Genomic DNA, 15,597 nt, shown 5'->3' on the forward strand with positions numbered 1-15,597 from the left:
TGTGACAGAGATTTTGTGTTTGTGTCTGTGACCGTGAAACACATAAGTAGTTATGTGTCTAAATGACATTTCAATGTCCAGGCTGAAATAAGGATGTGCCTTTATATTTGGTAGTAAAACAGTGGGGAAAACTCCTGCACAAATTTTCATTAATTCCTGCAGCTGTCAAAGTGCAACGCAATGGCCTCCAGATGGCAGCACGTGACCACAAGCCTGTTTGTTTGCTTTCAGAACAGGGTTTGCCACATTTTTATTACATTTTCTTTTCAGATCAACCCAGCAGGGCCTGAGGGATTTCTGTTACTTCGCTCTCGGTTTTAGGTGATGGGGAACCGTCCACTTTCAATGCAGTTTGTAGTTCCTGTGATTTGAACATGCAGGCTGAGAGTTTGAAACTAGCCTAAGAGAAAAAGATGCCCGATTCCCATTAAAATTCATGCAGCTTGAGTACCCACATTTCCAAAGCAGCCTAAGGGAACTAGATGCCCAAATACTTTTGAATTTCAATGGAAGTTGATCCTCTAAATCCCCTAGGCCTTTTTGAGAATGCCAGCCTCAGTATAAATCTGGGAGTTCTCTTTCCAGGAATAACTGAGCTCCTCTGAGCATACCATGATGTTTGCCCCTGTGCAGAGCCCTAAGTGCCAGTTAAGTCCAGAAGTGAGGGTTAAGTGTCCCTTGGGTTAAATGTCAACCCAGGATGGAATTTCAACTAGGCTTTTCAAAGGAGCCTAGGGGAATTAAATGCCCAGCAACCATTAGTTCTGAATAGATCCACAAGGAACCCAGCCCATACTTCCCCAGCCCACAGTGAGATATTAATAGATTGACTGATGGATAGATCCTAAAGTGAGAAGAGACCTTTGTGATCATCTAGTCTGACCTCCTGCTTTAACACAAGCCAGAGAAGGATACTCAGGGATACCCGCACCCAGCCCATATCTTGTGGCTGACCTAGAGGAAAGACACCCAGTCTTGATTTAAAGACTTCAAATGATGGAGAATCCACTGTGTCCCTGGGTCAGTTGTTTCAGTGTTTAATTACCCTCACTGTTAAAAATGTGCACTTTCTTTCTAGTCTTAATTTGTCTCACTCCAGCTTCCAGCCATGGGATCTTATTCTGCTTTTGTCTTGTTCCATCTCCTCTTTGCCCCGAATTTCTGAGTGCCATTCTGGTGCCGCCTTTTCCCAGAAATCAGGAAGAGGTTTTCTTCTCCAGAAACCCAACTGTGGCAGGTCTCACCCCACTTCATAGCCCTTCCCCCACCCCCACACCCCTTTCCTGCCAGTGCTCGCCTCCTAACTTCACCTGCAGGAGTCAGTTTCTTACAGTAGAGAGAGGTGTCAGGTTTTTGTTCAGGGCTCCACAAGCACCTGCAACACCATGGAGAAGTATCCCTTCCTATTGATGTACTCTGAGGCAAGGTGGTCTGTGGCTAAAATTGGAATGTATGTGCCATCAATCGGCCCGCCACAGTTAGGGAAACCCATCTCTGCAAAGTCATCCACTATTTCATGCACATTTCCCAGAGTCACGGTCCTCCATAGCAGGATATGATTTATTGCCCTGTAGACTTGAAGTAATACAGCCCCAACAGTGGACTTTCCCACTCCAAATTGATTTGCAACTGACCGGTAGCAGTTTGAATTCGCCAGCTTCCACACAGCAATTGCAACACGCTTCTCTACGGACAGGGCAGCTCTCAGCCTGGTGTCCTTGCGCCGCAGGTCGGGGGACAGCTCAGCACAGAGCTCCAGGAAGGTGCATCCTAAGGTTCTGTACCCGCTGGTCTTCATCCCACACCTGCATGACAATGCGATCCCACCCATCAGTGCTTGTTTCCCTAGCCCAAAAAGCAACGGTCTACCGTATGCAGCTGCTCTGTGAATGCCAAAAGCACTGATAAGTTGCTGCCGTCCATATCACACTCGGGTGCCTGCGGGTTGTCCTCTGTCATTAACTTAACGAGTAACTGTGCTGCCATGCGCAGTGTCCTTATGGCAGCTGACAGTGCATAGGAGAGAAGCGCGGGATCCATCCTCTCTCACTGCAGATGCTGGCGCGCACTAGAAAGACGGACCGCTGGAAAAATGGTGCGAAAGGAAGCCGGAAACCCTTGGAGGGCTGGGACAGAAAGCAGTGCATGATGGGACATTTTGCACGTCCCAGGATGTGCCGTTCTCCATTTCTGCCTTCCCACAACACCTATGGGCAGATGGTGTCACCAGGCGCTGTGGGATTCATACGCACAGTGCGTTGCTCAGACTGCTGACAATGGTGCCCCGAATGTGGACATGATCTGTCGACAGAGGGAGAAAATCTAGACACGCTTTGGTGCCTTTGCTTTTGTCGATTTTTTCATGATGACATCGACAAAACTTGGTAGTGTAGAGAAGCCCTCGCAGGGGTGGAAGTTTATTGTCTCCAAAATTGAGTGTTTTTTTCCGACAAAGTCCCGTTGCAGGGCAGTGTGTACGCTCTCGCTATTTTGCTGCCAAAAGGCAGTTTTGTTGACAAAACTTGGCAGTGTAGACAAGCCCGCAGACTCGGGGAGGTTTTTGTTCAGCTCGCCCTGCATTTCCTCTCGCTGTGCCTCTCACGGCGCAGTAATACACCCCCGAGTCCTCCACCGCCACCTTGGTGATGCGCAGCGCGGCGGACCGGCCGGAGGGGTCAATGGACAGTTCAAACCGCTCCGACGTCTCCGCGGAGTTGTAGCCAGAGATCACAGCTCGAGGGGTAGCTCCGGGGCGCTGATAGTACCAAAAAATTCTCTCGTAGCCAGCGACACTGTGGTTACAGGGGAGGTCAGCCCTGCCCCCCGCCAGGAAAAGCAGCGCAGCAGGCTGAGAAACCTTCCCGTCCACCGCTCCGCCTGGGAATAAAAGAAAACCACAGCATGAAAAATCCCCCAGACACAGACAGGGAAACTGGCAGCAGCAGAAGCAGCAGCGTGAAGTGTCGCCGAGAAGGACACCTGGACACAGGTGAAAATTGATAAATTAAGGGGGGAATAATGCCCAGAAATGCCACGTGGGAATCTGACTCACTGGAAACAAGGAGCAGCGCAGTCATGGAGACCAGGGTTTTAAGCATCCTCTCAATGAAGATTCGGTGTCTCTGCGCTTCTGCAAGAGGAGCAGCTCCGTTTTCTCTCCACTCAGGCACCCCCAGCCCCCAGCAATGTTAAAAGAAATTAATTAAGCTCTTCTCGCAGAGGGAAGCCGGCCTCTGTCTTCTGAGGGCTGAAGGAATCCGGGAACGCTGCTTCCGCTCCGAATTAAATTGTGACTTTTTGTGTCAAGCACCAAACCTCTCTGTGCTTGGTTGGTAGCTGCCTTTGCGCTGAGCTGCTAAAAAGTCTCGCAGGGTCCGGGACTGGAGGGGTTGGGGTGAGGCTTAACGGAGGAAGTGGAGAGAAAAAAACTGGATTTATAGACCAACCAGAAAGTGGTCTCAGTTCTGGAGAGCCCCCTCCCGGGTTCTTGTCTGAACGGCACAGGGATACGGGGGAGCAGAAAACTTTGTTCTGGCTTTCATGGGCGCGGGGGGGGAGGGGGGGTTAGTTTTGTTTGTTTCTTGTTGCTAATGAAACGTGGATGACCTTATAGCTTTGAAGCCAGAGATATTTTGCATTCGGCTCCCTTAAGGGAAGGTGGTTTCCCTCTGATTATGTTTAGAAATGAACTTTCCTTGAGAAAGTATCCCGTGGGAAAAAAAGAAAAGAAAATGAATTCGTGTCTCGGATTTCTTGTAATCTAGTCACCACAATGAACACATGTGGAGTGACTCCGGATTTACGCTGATCTTCACACAGCTGTCCCAGGATCTGAAGGCCTGGGTTCCAGTCCCCTGGTCCTCACGATATGGCCCCGTTGATTTCACTAGAGCTGTTTTCATTTATAACAGGTCAGGATCTGTCCCTATGGCTGCCATGGAATTACGCTGCTTTAAACCACCTGGGGAACTGCCCCTGCATTTCCTCCCCTAAGCTGCCTGTCAGAGACTGAGGGTTTTTGCCCTGAGCCCAGCTCTGCCTGTGTCACTGTGCATCCACCGCGCAGAGGTAGCTGCCTGAGTCCCCCAGCTGGGAGTCGGTGATGTGCAGAGAGCTGCGTTTCCCACTTTCCAGGCGCTCGCCTATGAACCGCCCCACAGTGACATTGTTATTAGAGCTTGTGGTCAACAGGTGAGTCGGCCCTTGCCCAGGCAACTGCTGGTACCAGTAGAAGATTTGGTAAGCGCTGGTGAAAGAGCAGGACAGTGTGGAGACCTCCCCTTCCCCTGCAATCAGCCACTCGGGGCTCTGAACCACTTGGGCTTCGCAGAGGGAGACTGCAGGGAAACAAAATAATAGCAGGTAAAATAAAGAATATGAGAGTGTTACATTGTCTGTTTATCTATGGATCTAACTATCTAGCCTTCCCTCTGCAGCCTCCATCCATCATTCTATTGTTCCATGCCCAATATCTATTTCTACATGTCTATATATCAATACAGATAGATATAGATCTTTCCATCTACATCTCTATATTTCTCTCTGTTCTCGTCCCGAATCTTAAAAAGCAGGACAAGAAATGCTAACAAATAACTCCAACGCAATATTACTATTCAAATAGATCAGATGCTGAATTATGGCCCATTGGCAGACCCCTCTCTCCTGACTTGTGCAGTAGCTCTTTAGATAGATCGATAGATAGATGGATAGATAGATAGATAGAGGCGGTATATGGGGATGGATGGATAGATAGATCGATAGATAGATCCCTACTGACAGAGCCATGAAGAAAGGCTAACAGATCTTGTCCCTCACTGACTTCCAAGATTCTGCATCTTTGTGCCCTTTAGAACGAGAAAATATTTGTTTCACTCACACAGAAAAACAAAGGTGAGGAGAAGGCTCCACAGAGCAGCTCCACTCTCTGAGGCCATGGTGAGCTCCGTTTCTTCTCTCCCTTGCAGATGCAGATACCGAAGCAGAATCAATCCAAGGAGGGTCTGAAGGAGACCAGTGGAAACGAGAATTTTCTGTCCTTTCAGGTTTCAGTCTTCTCAGGGGGAAGGATTCTCCGCCTATAGAGGCTGCTGTTTCATTGTGTGCCCCGGGGAGGAACAGCAGCTCTGTGAACTGGGCTGGGCTGGGTACATTGAGGACAGCCCGGACCTCAGGCTGTGGGAATTAACCAGGGTCTGCAGGGGAGGAGGGTGAGCCCTCTAGCGCCATCTGCTGTCCGGTTAGAGAAAAGCGGGGGAGAAATTCTTTGATACAGGGGAATTCCAGCTTTTATCATGGGAATGATACGGAACCAGGCACAGCTGCACCATCCATTTTCTCCTGTGGATCTTGGCCGATTTACATCAGCTGGGGGCATGGCTCCATTGACGCCAATAGACCACTGCCAAGTTAGGAAAGCTGAGATCTAACCCCTTGAAAACACAGACAATTGGTAAGTAAGAGCCCCTGGGAAGCAGGTCTATGGGGAGAAACAGAGCAGGAGAGTTTGCAGTTTTTTAGAGAGATATTAATAGGGGTACAAAAGCAAACTATCCCAACCAATAGGAAAGTTAGGAATTGTGGTAAGAGGCCACCTTGGCTTAATCAGGAGGTCTTCAATGACCTGAAAGTAAAAAAAAAAAAAAAAAAAAAAGTCAGGCAAAAAGCAGAAACTAGATTAAATTACAAAGGACAAATACTTTTAAAAACGCACAAGCATGTAGGGACTAAATTAGAAAGGCCAAGGCACAAAATGAGATTAAACTAGTTAGGATCATAAAGGATATCAAGGCAGTATTTGACAAATAAATAAGAACAGAGAGGAAGACCAAGGACAGGATAGACTCATTACTCACTAAGGATGGAAAGAGTATAACAGAAAATGCTGCAATGGCTGAATTGTTCAATGCCCTTTTTGTTTCAGTTTCCACCCCCCTCCCCCCCCCCCAAAAAAGTTAAGTAATCAGGCAGCTAACATAGTGAACATCAGTGTAAATGGGGCAGGATCTGAGCTAAAACAGGAAAAGAACAAATTAAGAATTACTTAGACAAGTTAAGTGTCTTCAAGATAGCAGGGCCTAATGAAATACAGCCTAGAATACTTAAGGAACTGGCTGAATCCATTAGCAATTTATCTTTGATAACTTAGGGAGGACAGGACAGATACCAGAGAACTGGAGAAGGGCAAATATAGTACCTAGTTATAAAAAGGGCAATATGGAAAACGAGGGGAATTATAAACCAGTAGGCTTAATTTCAGTATCTGGAAAGATAATGGAGCAAATAATCAGTCAATCTATTTGTAACCTCTGAGATGAAAATAAGGTAATAAATAACAGTCAACATGGATTTTCCAAGAAAAAAATCATGTCAAACCAAGGTAGTAACCTTCTTTGACAGAATAACAAGTTTTGTGGGTGGGGGGAAGCTGTAGATGGGATATTTCTCAACATTAGTAAGACTTTTGATACAATCTCACATAACTTTGTCATAAACAAACTAAAGAAATATCACCTAGACCAGGGCTTCTCAAACTCGGTCCATGGCTTGTTCAGGGTAAGCCCCTGGCACGCTGCAAGATGCTTTGTTTACCTGAGCATCTGCAGGTACGGCAGCTCGCAGCTCCCAGTGGCTGCGGTGCAGCGTTCCTGGCCAATGGGAGCTGCGGGAAGCGGCGCGGTCCAGGCCACCACTTCCTGCACCTCCCATTGGCTGGAAACAGTGAACCGTGGTCACTGGGAGCTGCAAGCTGCCGTACCTGCAGATGCTCAGGTAAACAAAGCATCTTGCAGCGTGTCAGGGGCTTACCCTTAACAAGCCATGGACCAGGTTTGAGAAGCCCTGGTCTCGATAATTCTTACTCCTTCTTCAGTGCATGGGATTGGACTCTACGACTGATCAGTGTCCCTTCCAGTTCTACATTTCTATGATTCTGTGATCGACTTCCATGGACTACTGTTGCTTTGCAACATCTGGGAATATGTCCCTGCATCTCCTCCCCTAAGCTGTCTCTCAAATACTGAGGGTTTTTGCCCTGAGCCCAGCTCTGCCTGTGTCACTGTGCATCCACCGCGCAGAGGTAGCTGCTTGAGTCCCCCAGCTGGGAGTGGGTGATGTGCAGAGAGCTGCGTTTCCCATTTTCCAGGCGCTCGCCTATGAACCGCCCCACAGTGACATTGTCATTAGAGCTCGCAGTCAACAGGTGTCGGCCCTTGCCCAGGCAGCTGCTGGTACCAGTAGAAGCTTCGGTAAGTGCTGGTGAAAGAGCAGGACATGGTGGAAACCTCCCCTTCCCCAGTAACCAGCCACTCGGGGCTCTGAACCACTTGGGCTTCACAGCAGGAGACTGGAGGGAAACAAATGGGTGCAGTAGCTCTGAGAGAGAGAGAGAGAGAGAGAGAGAGAGAGAGAGATCTTCATTTCTCTATCTATCTAAGAGATTTTAACTCTCACTGACATCTAAGAATCTGCATCCTTTTGCCCTCTAGAACAAGGAAATATTTGTTTCACTCGCAGAGAAAAACAAAGGTGAGGAGAAGGCCCCACAGAGTAGCTCCACTCTCTGAGGCCATGGTGAGCTCTGTTCTTCTCTCCCTTGCAGATGCAGATACTGAAGCAGAGTCAATCCGAGAAAGGTCTGCAGGAGACCAGTGGAAATGAGAATTTTCTGTCCCTTCAGGTTACAGCCTCTCAAGGGGAAGGATGGCAATGATACAGAGCCATACACCTCTTCAACATGCATTTACTCCAATGGACCTACCCCGATTTAAAGCAGCTGGGGATATGGCTACATTGACTCCAATGGACCACTGCCAATTCAAAAGAGCTGAGGATCTGTCCCCTTGAAAGCTCAGAGAATTGGTAGGTAAGATCCCCTGGGAAGCAAATCTATGGGGGGGAAAGAGTTCAGGAGAGTTGGCGGTTTTTAGAGAGATATTATGAAGGGCACAAGAGCAAACTATCCCAAGGTATGGGAAGGTTAGGAAGTATGGTATGAGGCCACCTTGGCTCAACCAGGAGGTTTTCAATGACCTGAAGCTCAAAAAAACAAAAAGAAAAAAAAAAGAAAGAAAGAAACAGGCAAACAGTAGAAACGAGAGCAAATATTAAAAAACAGCAGCACAAGCATCTCGGGAACAAATTAGAAAAGCCAAGGCACAAAATGACATTAAACTAGCTAGGGTCATAAAGGATAACAAAGTATTTTACAAATATACAAGAAGAATGAGGAAGACCAAGAACAGGGTTGGCCCACTACTCAATAAGGATGGAAAGACAATAACAGAAAATGCAGCAATGGCTGAATTGTTAAATGCCTATTTTGTTTCCGTTTTCACCAAAAAAGTTAAGTGATTGGGCAGCTAACATAGTGGACGTCAGAGTGTAAATGGGGGTAGGAACTGAGGCTAAAACAGGAAAAGAAAAAATTAAGAATTACTTAGACAAGTTAGATGTCTTCAAGTCGGCAGGACCTGATGAAATACATCCTAGTAACTGGATGAAGAGTTCTCTGAGCATCAGTGATTATCTTTGAGAACTTATGGAGGACGGGAGAGACAACAGAGGACTGGAGAAGGACAAATGTAGTGCCTGTCTTTAAAAAGGGAATATGGACAACCCTGGGAATTATAAACCAGTCAGCTTAATTTCAGGGTCTGCAAAGATAATGTAGCAAAACATGATCAAACAATCTATTTGTAATCTCCTAGAAGAAAATAAGATAATAAATAACAGCCAGCATGGATTTGTCAAGAACAAATCATGTCAAACCAAGGTAGTTCCCTCTTTAACAAGTCTCATGGATAGGGGAGAAGTGGTAGATGGGATATGTCTCAACTTTAGTAAGACTTTTGCTACTATCTCACCTGACTTTCTCAAAAACAAATTAGAGAAATATCACCCAGACAAATCTTATATAAGATGGGTGCACAACTGCCTGGAAAAGTGTACACAGAGAATAGTTATCAATGGTTCACAGTTGAGTTACAAGGGCATATCGAATGGGGTCCCATGGGGAATCTGTCCCAGGTCTTGTTCTATGAAATATCTTCATGAATGGTTTATGGACAATGGCACAGAGAGTACACTTGTAAAGTTTGCAAAGGATACTAAGCTGGGAGGGGTTGCAAGTACTTTGGAGGACAGAATTAGAATTCAGAATTATCTTGACAAACTGGAGAAGTGGTCTGAGTTAAATAGGATGAAATTCAATAAGGACAAATACAAAGTACTCCACTTAGGAATCAATTGCACAAACAGAAAATGTGAGATGAGTGCCTAGCAAGGAGTATTGCAGAATAGGACCTGGGAGTTACAGTGGATCACAAACTAAATATTAGTCAGCTACATAATATGGTTGCCAAAAAAATGAACATAATTCTGGAATGTGTTAGCTGGAGCGCTTTAAGCAAGAGAATGCATCCGACGAAGTGGGCATTCACCCATGAAAGTTTATACTCCAATAAGTCTGTTAGTCTATAAGGTGCCAGAGGACTCTTTTCCGCTTAAGCAAGAGAAGTAATTCTTCCACTCCACTCAGCACTGATAAGGCCTCCAATGGAGTATTGTGACCAGTTCTGAGCACCACACTTCAGGAAAAGTGTGGACAAAGCCTAGGGGGCAGCCACAAAAATTATGAAAGGTCTAGAAAACATGATCTGTGAGGGAAAAGAGAAAAAACTGTGTATGTTTCATCTGGAGAAGAGAAGGAGGGGAGACATGATAACAGTCTTCAAATAGGTAAAAGGTTATTTTAAAGAACAAGATGATAAATTGTTCTTCTTAACCACTGAGGACAGGACAAGAAGTAATGAGCTTAAATTGCAGCAAGGAAGATTTAGGTTAGACGTTAGGAAAAGCTTCCTGTCAGGGTGGATAAGCACTGGAACAAATTGCCTAGGGAGGTTGTGGGATCTCCATCATTGGAGGTTTTTAAGACAAACACCTGTCAGGGGTGGTCTAAATAATATTCACTCCTGCTTCACTGCAGGGGACTGGACTCTACGACTGATCAGTGTCCCTTCCAGTTCTACATTTCTATGATTCTGTGATCGACTTCCATGGACTACTGTTGCTTTGCAACATCTGGGAATATGTCCCTGCATCTCCTCCCCTAAGCTGTCTCTCAAAGACTGAGGGTTTTTGCCCTGAGCCCAGCTCTGCCTGTGTCACTGTGCATCCACCGTGCAGAGGTGGCTGCTTGAGTCCCCCAGCTGGGAGTGGGTGATGTGCAGAGAGCTGCGTTTCCCACTTTCCAGGCGCTCGCCTATGAACCGCCCCACAGTGACATTGTCATTAGAGCTCGCAGTCAACAGGTGGGTCGGCCCTTGCCCAGGCAGCTGCTGGTACCAGTAGAAGCTTCGGTAAGTGCTGGTGAAAGAGCAGGACATGGTGGAAACCTCCCCTTCCCCAGTAACCAGCCACTCGGGGCTCTGAACCACTTGGGCTTCACAGCAGGAGACTGGAGGGAAAAGAAATAATAGCAGGTAAAGTAAAGAATCTGAGAGTGTTACATTGACTCTTTATCTATGGATCTATCTATCCAGCCTTCCCTCTGCAGACTCCATCCATCACTCTATTGTTCTATCCCCAGTATCTATATCTACTTGTCTATACAGTTAGGTATAGATCTTGCCATCAGCATCTATTTATTCTTCTCTGTACACTCCCTGAATCTTAAAAAAGCAGGACAAGGAATGATAACAAAGAACTCCAAAGCAATATTACTGTTCAAATAGATCAGAGGCTGCGATATGTCCCATTGGCAGGCCCCTCTCCCCTGATGGGTGCAGTAGCTCATAGTTAGATAGTGTAATGGAGAGCTATCTATCTAACTATTTACCTATCCATCTATAAGATCTTGCCCCTCACTGACTTTTAAGAGTTTGCATCTTTTTACCCTTTAGAACGAGAAGATATTTGTTTCACTCACAGAGAAAAGCAAAGGTGGGGAGAAGGCTCCACAGAGCAGTTCCACTCCCTGAGGCCATGGTGAGCTCCGTTTCTTCTCTCCCTTGCAGAGGAATATACCGAGGCAGAGTCAATCCGTGGAAGGTCTGCAGGAGACCAGTGGAAATGAGAATTCTCCCTCCCCTCAGGTTTCAGCCTTCTCAGGGGGAAGGATTCTCCGCCTACAGAGGCTGCTGTTTCATTGTGTGCCCCGGGGGGGAACAGCAGCTCTGTGAACTGGGCTGGGCTGGGTACATTGAGGACAGCCCGGACCTCAGGCTGTGGGAATTAACCAGGGTCTGCAGGGGAGGAGGGTGAGCCCTCTAGCGCCATCTGCTGCCCTGGGACAGAGAGGGGGTGGGAAGAAGTTCTTTGCTTCAGAGGAATCCCAGCTGAAGGATCACGAGAATGATACAGAAGCAAACACAGTTTCATTCCCCATTTTCTACACTGATTTACACCTGCTGGGGGTATGGCTACATTGGCTCCAATGGACCACTGCCAATTTACAAGAGCTGAGGATCTGTCCCTTAAAAACTCAGAGAATTGGTAAGTAAGATCCCCTGATAAGCAAGTCTATAGGGAAAAAGAGAGCAGGAGAGTTGGCAGTTTTTCTAGAGGGATATTATTATGGCCACAAGAGCAAACCATCCCAATGTATAGGAAAGTTAGGAAGTATGGCCAGGAATCATGGCCAATGGGAGCTGCGGGGGTGGAGGCTGCATGCCAGGGCAGCAGCATGGGCCACGCAGAGCCACTTGTTCCCCTCCACACACACAACAAAGGGGAGCTGCCCCAGGTAAGTGACCCTCAACCCAACCCCCTAACCCAACCCTGAGCCCTCTCCCACACCCTAATTCCCTCTCAGACCCCACACCCCAACCCTGAGCCCCTACCCTGAGCCCAAGCCCTGAGCCTGCTCCAGCACCCTAAATCCCTTCTAGATGGTAGACCCCCACAGCAAAACCCCGAGCCCCCTCCCAAACCCTAACTTTTGCCTAGGACCCAGACCCCAACCCTGAGCCCCCTCTCGCACCCTAACTCCCTCCCAGACCCCGCACTCCCACCCCATCCTCCTACCCTGAGCCCCCTCCCACACTCCAAACCCCTTGGTCCCAGCCTGGAGCCACCTCCTGCACCCCTAAGGCCTCATCCCCAGCCCCACCGTAGAGCCTGCACCCCCAGTTGGATCCCTCACCCCTCCCACACCCACCCTCCTGTCTCAGTCTTCTCCCACATACTGAACCCCGCATTTTTGGCCCTACCCTGGAGCCGAGGGGCCCCACAAAATCTAAGAGCCCCAGGACCCCAGAAGAGTTAATCCAGCCCTCGAAGGAGTACTGCAGAAAAGGATCTAGGGGTTGTAGTGGATCGCAAACTAAATATTAGTCAGCATTGTAATATTGTTGCAAAAAAAGTGAACATCATTCTGTGACTCAAGTATTGCGACCAGTTTAGGGCACCAGACTTCAGGAAAAATGTGAATAAAGCCCAGGGGGCAGAAACAAAAATTATTAAAGGTCTAGAACACATGATCTATGAGGGAAAAGAGGAAAAAACTACATGTTTCATCTGGAGAAGAGAAGGAAGGGAGACATGATAACAGCCTTCAAGTAGGTAAAAGGTTGTTTTAAAGAAGAAGGTGATAAATTGTTCTCCTTAACCGCTGAGGACAGGACAAGAAGTAATGAGCTTAAATTGCAGAAAGGGAGATTTAGTTTAGACGTTAGGAAAAGCCCCCTGTCAGGGTGGTTAAGCACTGGAATAAATTGCCTATGCAAGTTGTGGAATCTCCATCACTGGGGATTTTTAAGACCAGGTTAGACAAACACCTGTCAGGGACGGTCTAGATAATACTTACTCCTGCTTCAGTGCAGAAGCCTGACCTATATAACCTATCAGTGTCCCTTCCAGTTCTAATTTCTATGATTCTGTGATTGGCTTCCATGGAGTAATGTTGCTTTACACCGTCTGAGGATCTGTCCCTGCATTTCCTGCCCTAAGCTGTCTCTCAGAAGATGAGAGTTTTTGCCATGAGCCCAGCTCCGCCTGTGTCACTGTGCTCTCACTGCACAGAGGTAGCTGCCTGAGTCCCCCAGCTGGGAGTCGGTGATGTGTAGAGAGCTGTGTTTCCCATCTTCCAGGGGCTGCCCCACGAACCGCTGCTCGGTAGCGTTCCCCTGAGGGCTCACGGCCAGCAGGTAGGTCAGGCCTCGCCCAGGGAGCTGCTGGTACCAGTGGAAGGTTTGGTACTTGGTGGTGAACGCGCAGGACAGGGTGACAACCTCCCCTTCCCAAGTAACCAGCGACTGGGGGCTCTGATCCACTTGGGCTTCACAGCAGGAGACTGAAGGGAAACAAAATACCAGTTAAAATATAGGTGAGAGTGTTTTACTTTGTCTGTCTACCTATCTGACCATTCTTCCCTATGTGCTATCTCCCTATCCTTCCCTCTGAAGCACCTTTCCGTCCATCCATTGACCCATGCACCCTATCTCTCTCCACCTAGAATCTTCCCCAGTCTGAAAAGAGGCAAGAAATGCTAACAAAGAACCCCGGGACAAGATGACTCTGTAAATAGATCAGACACGGAGTGTGTCCCATTGGCAGCCCCCTCTTTCCCATATATAGGTGGTGTAACTCTGAATCAAACAGAGCAGGGAACTGAATCAAATACGTCTCCAGTCATTTCTGCCTCAATGTCCGACAAGCGAAGCAGCTGGCTTGGAGGAGCCCAGAGTGTTCTGAGCAGAAACTTACAGTGCAAAGGAAGAAAGACCCAGAGGATTTGCAGCCTCATGATTCCCAGAGGGGTGAGGTGAATTTCTGGCACCGGTAGCAGCCGGGCACTGAGGTGCAATGGTGCCTGGCTCATCTCGGCCTGATGTTTTGTTAGGCTCAGACACATCATGTGACACCCCCAGCCTAGGATCCTATAACTGCCGCCGCTTGCTCCTGCACAAGCTCAGCTGCCCTCTCACGGCTGTACACCCCCAGCGTAGACAAAGGCACCCAGCAAGAGGGGCTTCCTTGGGAATATCTCAACAGCACCCGCTGCGATGAGGCAGGAGGGTCCAGTGGCTAGAACGTTAGCCAAGGCCTGGGTTCGAGTCCTTCCTCCACCACAGACATTCTGGGTGGCTTTCAGCAAATCACTCAGGGCCACGTTTTTAAAGGGTGGCCCAGTGGGGTTTTCAAACACACCCAGGACCCCTAACACCCATTGATTTCAAAGGGTGTTTGGCACCGAGGCACTTGTGAAAAATCCCACCAGGTACTTAAAGCCCTTTAAAAATCTGCCCTTTTGTTCCTCAGATCCTCAGCCATAAAATGGGTGTAACTTTCCCACCTCACACGGGTATTGTGTGGGCCAATAAAGTGATGATTGTGAGGTGGGTAGACACTGTGATAATATGGCCAGAGAAATACCCAATGCAGGCAGTTTTAGGCTGGAATGGTCAAAGATTTCTGAGGGAGTTTGTAGCCCAATTTCCCTTGAATTCCACAGGGAGCTGAGCGCCTAATTCCCTTGGGCTCCTTTGAAAATATTTTAAAAGCGTTTTTGTCCCATCCCACCCCCCGACCCAACCCCTGCAGTATCTCAGCAGCAGACAGACATGACTGGATTTAGCCTGGGATTTTCAAAGGAACCAAAGGGATTTAGGAACCCATGTCCTGTTGAATTTCAGTGACATTTGGCCACCTAGCCTCACAATGGCACATTTCTTGAGTTTTTATGAAGTTAAGGAGTCTAGCAATAGTTATTCTCAGTCAGAGGAAATAAGGGGACAGATTTTCAAATATTTCTGATATCAAGAAGGCCAGAAATGACCAGGTTGCAGCAGATAAACGAATGTGTGTGTGTGTGTGTGTGTGTGTGTGAGAGAGAGAGAGAGAGAGAGAGAGAGAGTTGTGTGCAAGACTTTGAGAGAGTACATTTATGTTTGATCTGCATGCATGAGTGAGTTTGGGATGTGTGTGAGTGTGTGTGTCACTTTATGAATTTGAAGGTTGTGTATGAGTGATTGTGTGGCTGTTTGTTGTATGTAAGAGCAAATTTGGTATATGTGTTATTCTGGGAGTGCGTGACTTGTTTGTGCGTGTGAATTGTGAGTTCACTTATGTAGAAATTGTGTGTGTGTGTATGAGAGACAGAGAAGAAAGAGAGTAACTTTGTGAGTGTGTGTGACAGAGATTTTGTGTTTGTGTCTGTGACCGTGAAACACATAAGTAGTTATGTGTCTAAATGACATTTCAATGTCCAGGCTGAAATAAGGATGTGCCTTTATATTTGGTAGTAAAACAGTGGGGAAAACTCCTGCACAAATTTTCATTAATTCCTGCAGCTGTCAAAGTGCAACGCAATGGCCTCCAGATGGCAGCACGTGACCACAAGCCTGTTTGTTTGCTTTCAGAACAGGGTTTGCCACATTTTTATTACATTTTCTTTTCAGATCAACCCAGCAGGGCCTGAGGGATTTCTGTTACTTCGCTCTCGGTTTTAGGTGATGGGGAACCGTCCACTTTCAATGCAGTTTGTAGTTCCTGTGATTTGAACATGCAGGCTGAGAGTTTGAAACTAGCCTAAGAGAAAAAGATGCCCGATTCCCATTAAAATTCATGCAGCTTGAGTACCCACATTTCCAAAGCAGC

At 47.4% G+C, this 15,597-nt stretch overlaps 1 long non-coding RNA gene and 1 gene segment (V, D, J or C); both read right to left on the bottom strand.

Annotated features, from left to right (window-relative positions):
- Positions 1–4,431: 4,431 nt before the first annotated feature.
- On the bottom strand, positions 4,432–12,988 carry LOC141997047 (uncharacterized). The gene is made up of 3 exons (XR_012641681.1): positions 12,806–12,988; positions 10,928–11,051; positions 4,432–5,620 (listed from the first exon to the last, which is right to left on the bottom strand). It is a non-coding gene; the product is annotated as an uncharacterized LOC141997047 (long non-coding RNA).
- Positions 12,989–12,998: 10 nt separating this feature from the next.
- Positions 12,999–13,819, bottom strand: LOC141997206 (T cell receptor alpha variable 41-like). The segment is given in 2 exon segments: positions 12,999–13,291; positions 13,705–13,819. Coding segments are annotated over 2 exon segments (408 nt in total).
- Between the last annotated feature and the right edge of the window lie 1,778 nt (positions 13,820–15,597).

The sequence above is a fragment of the Natator depressus genome, chromosome 13 (assembly GCF_965152275.1).
Source record: "Natator depressus isolate rNatDep1 chromosome 13, rNatDep2.hap1, whole genome shotgun sequence".
Lineage (NCBI taxonomy): Eukaryota > Metazoa > Chordata > Testudines > Cheloniidae > Natator > Natator depressus.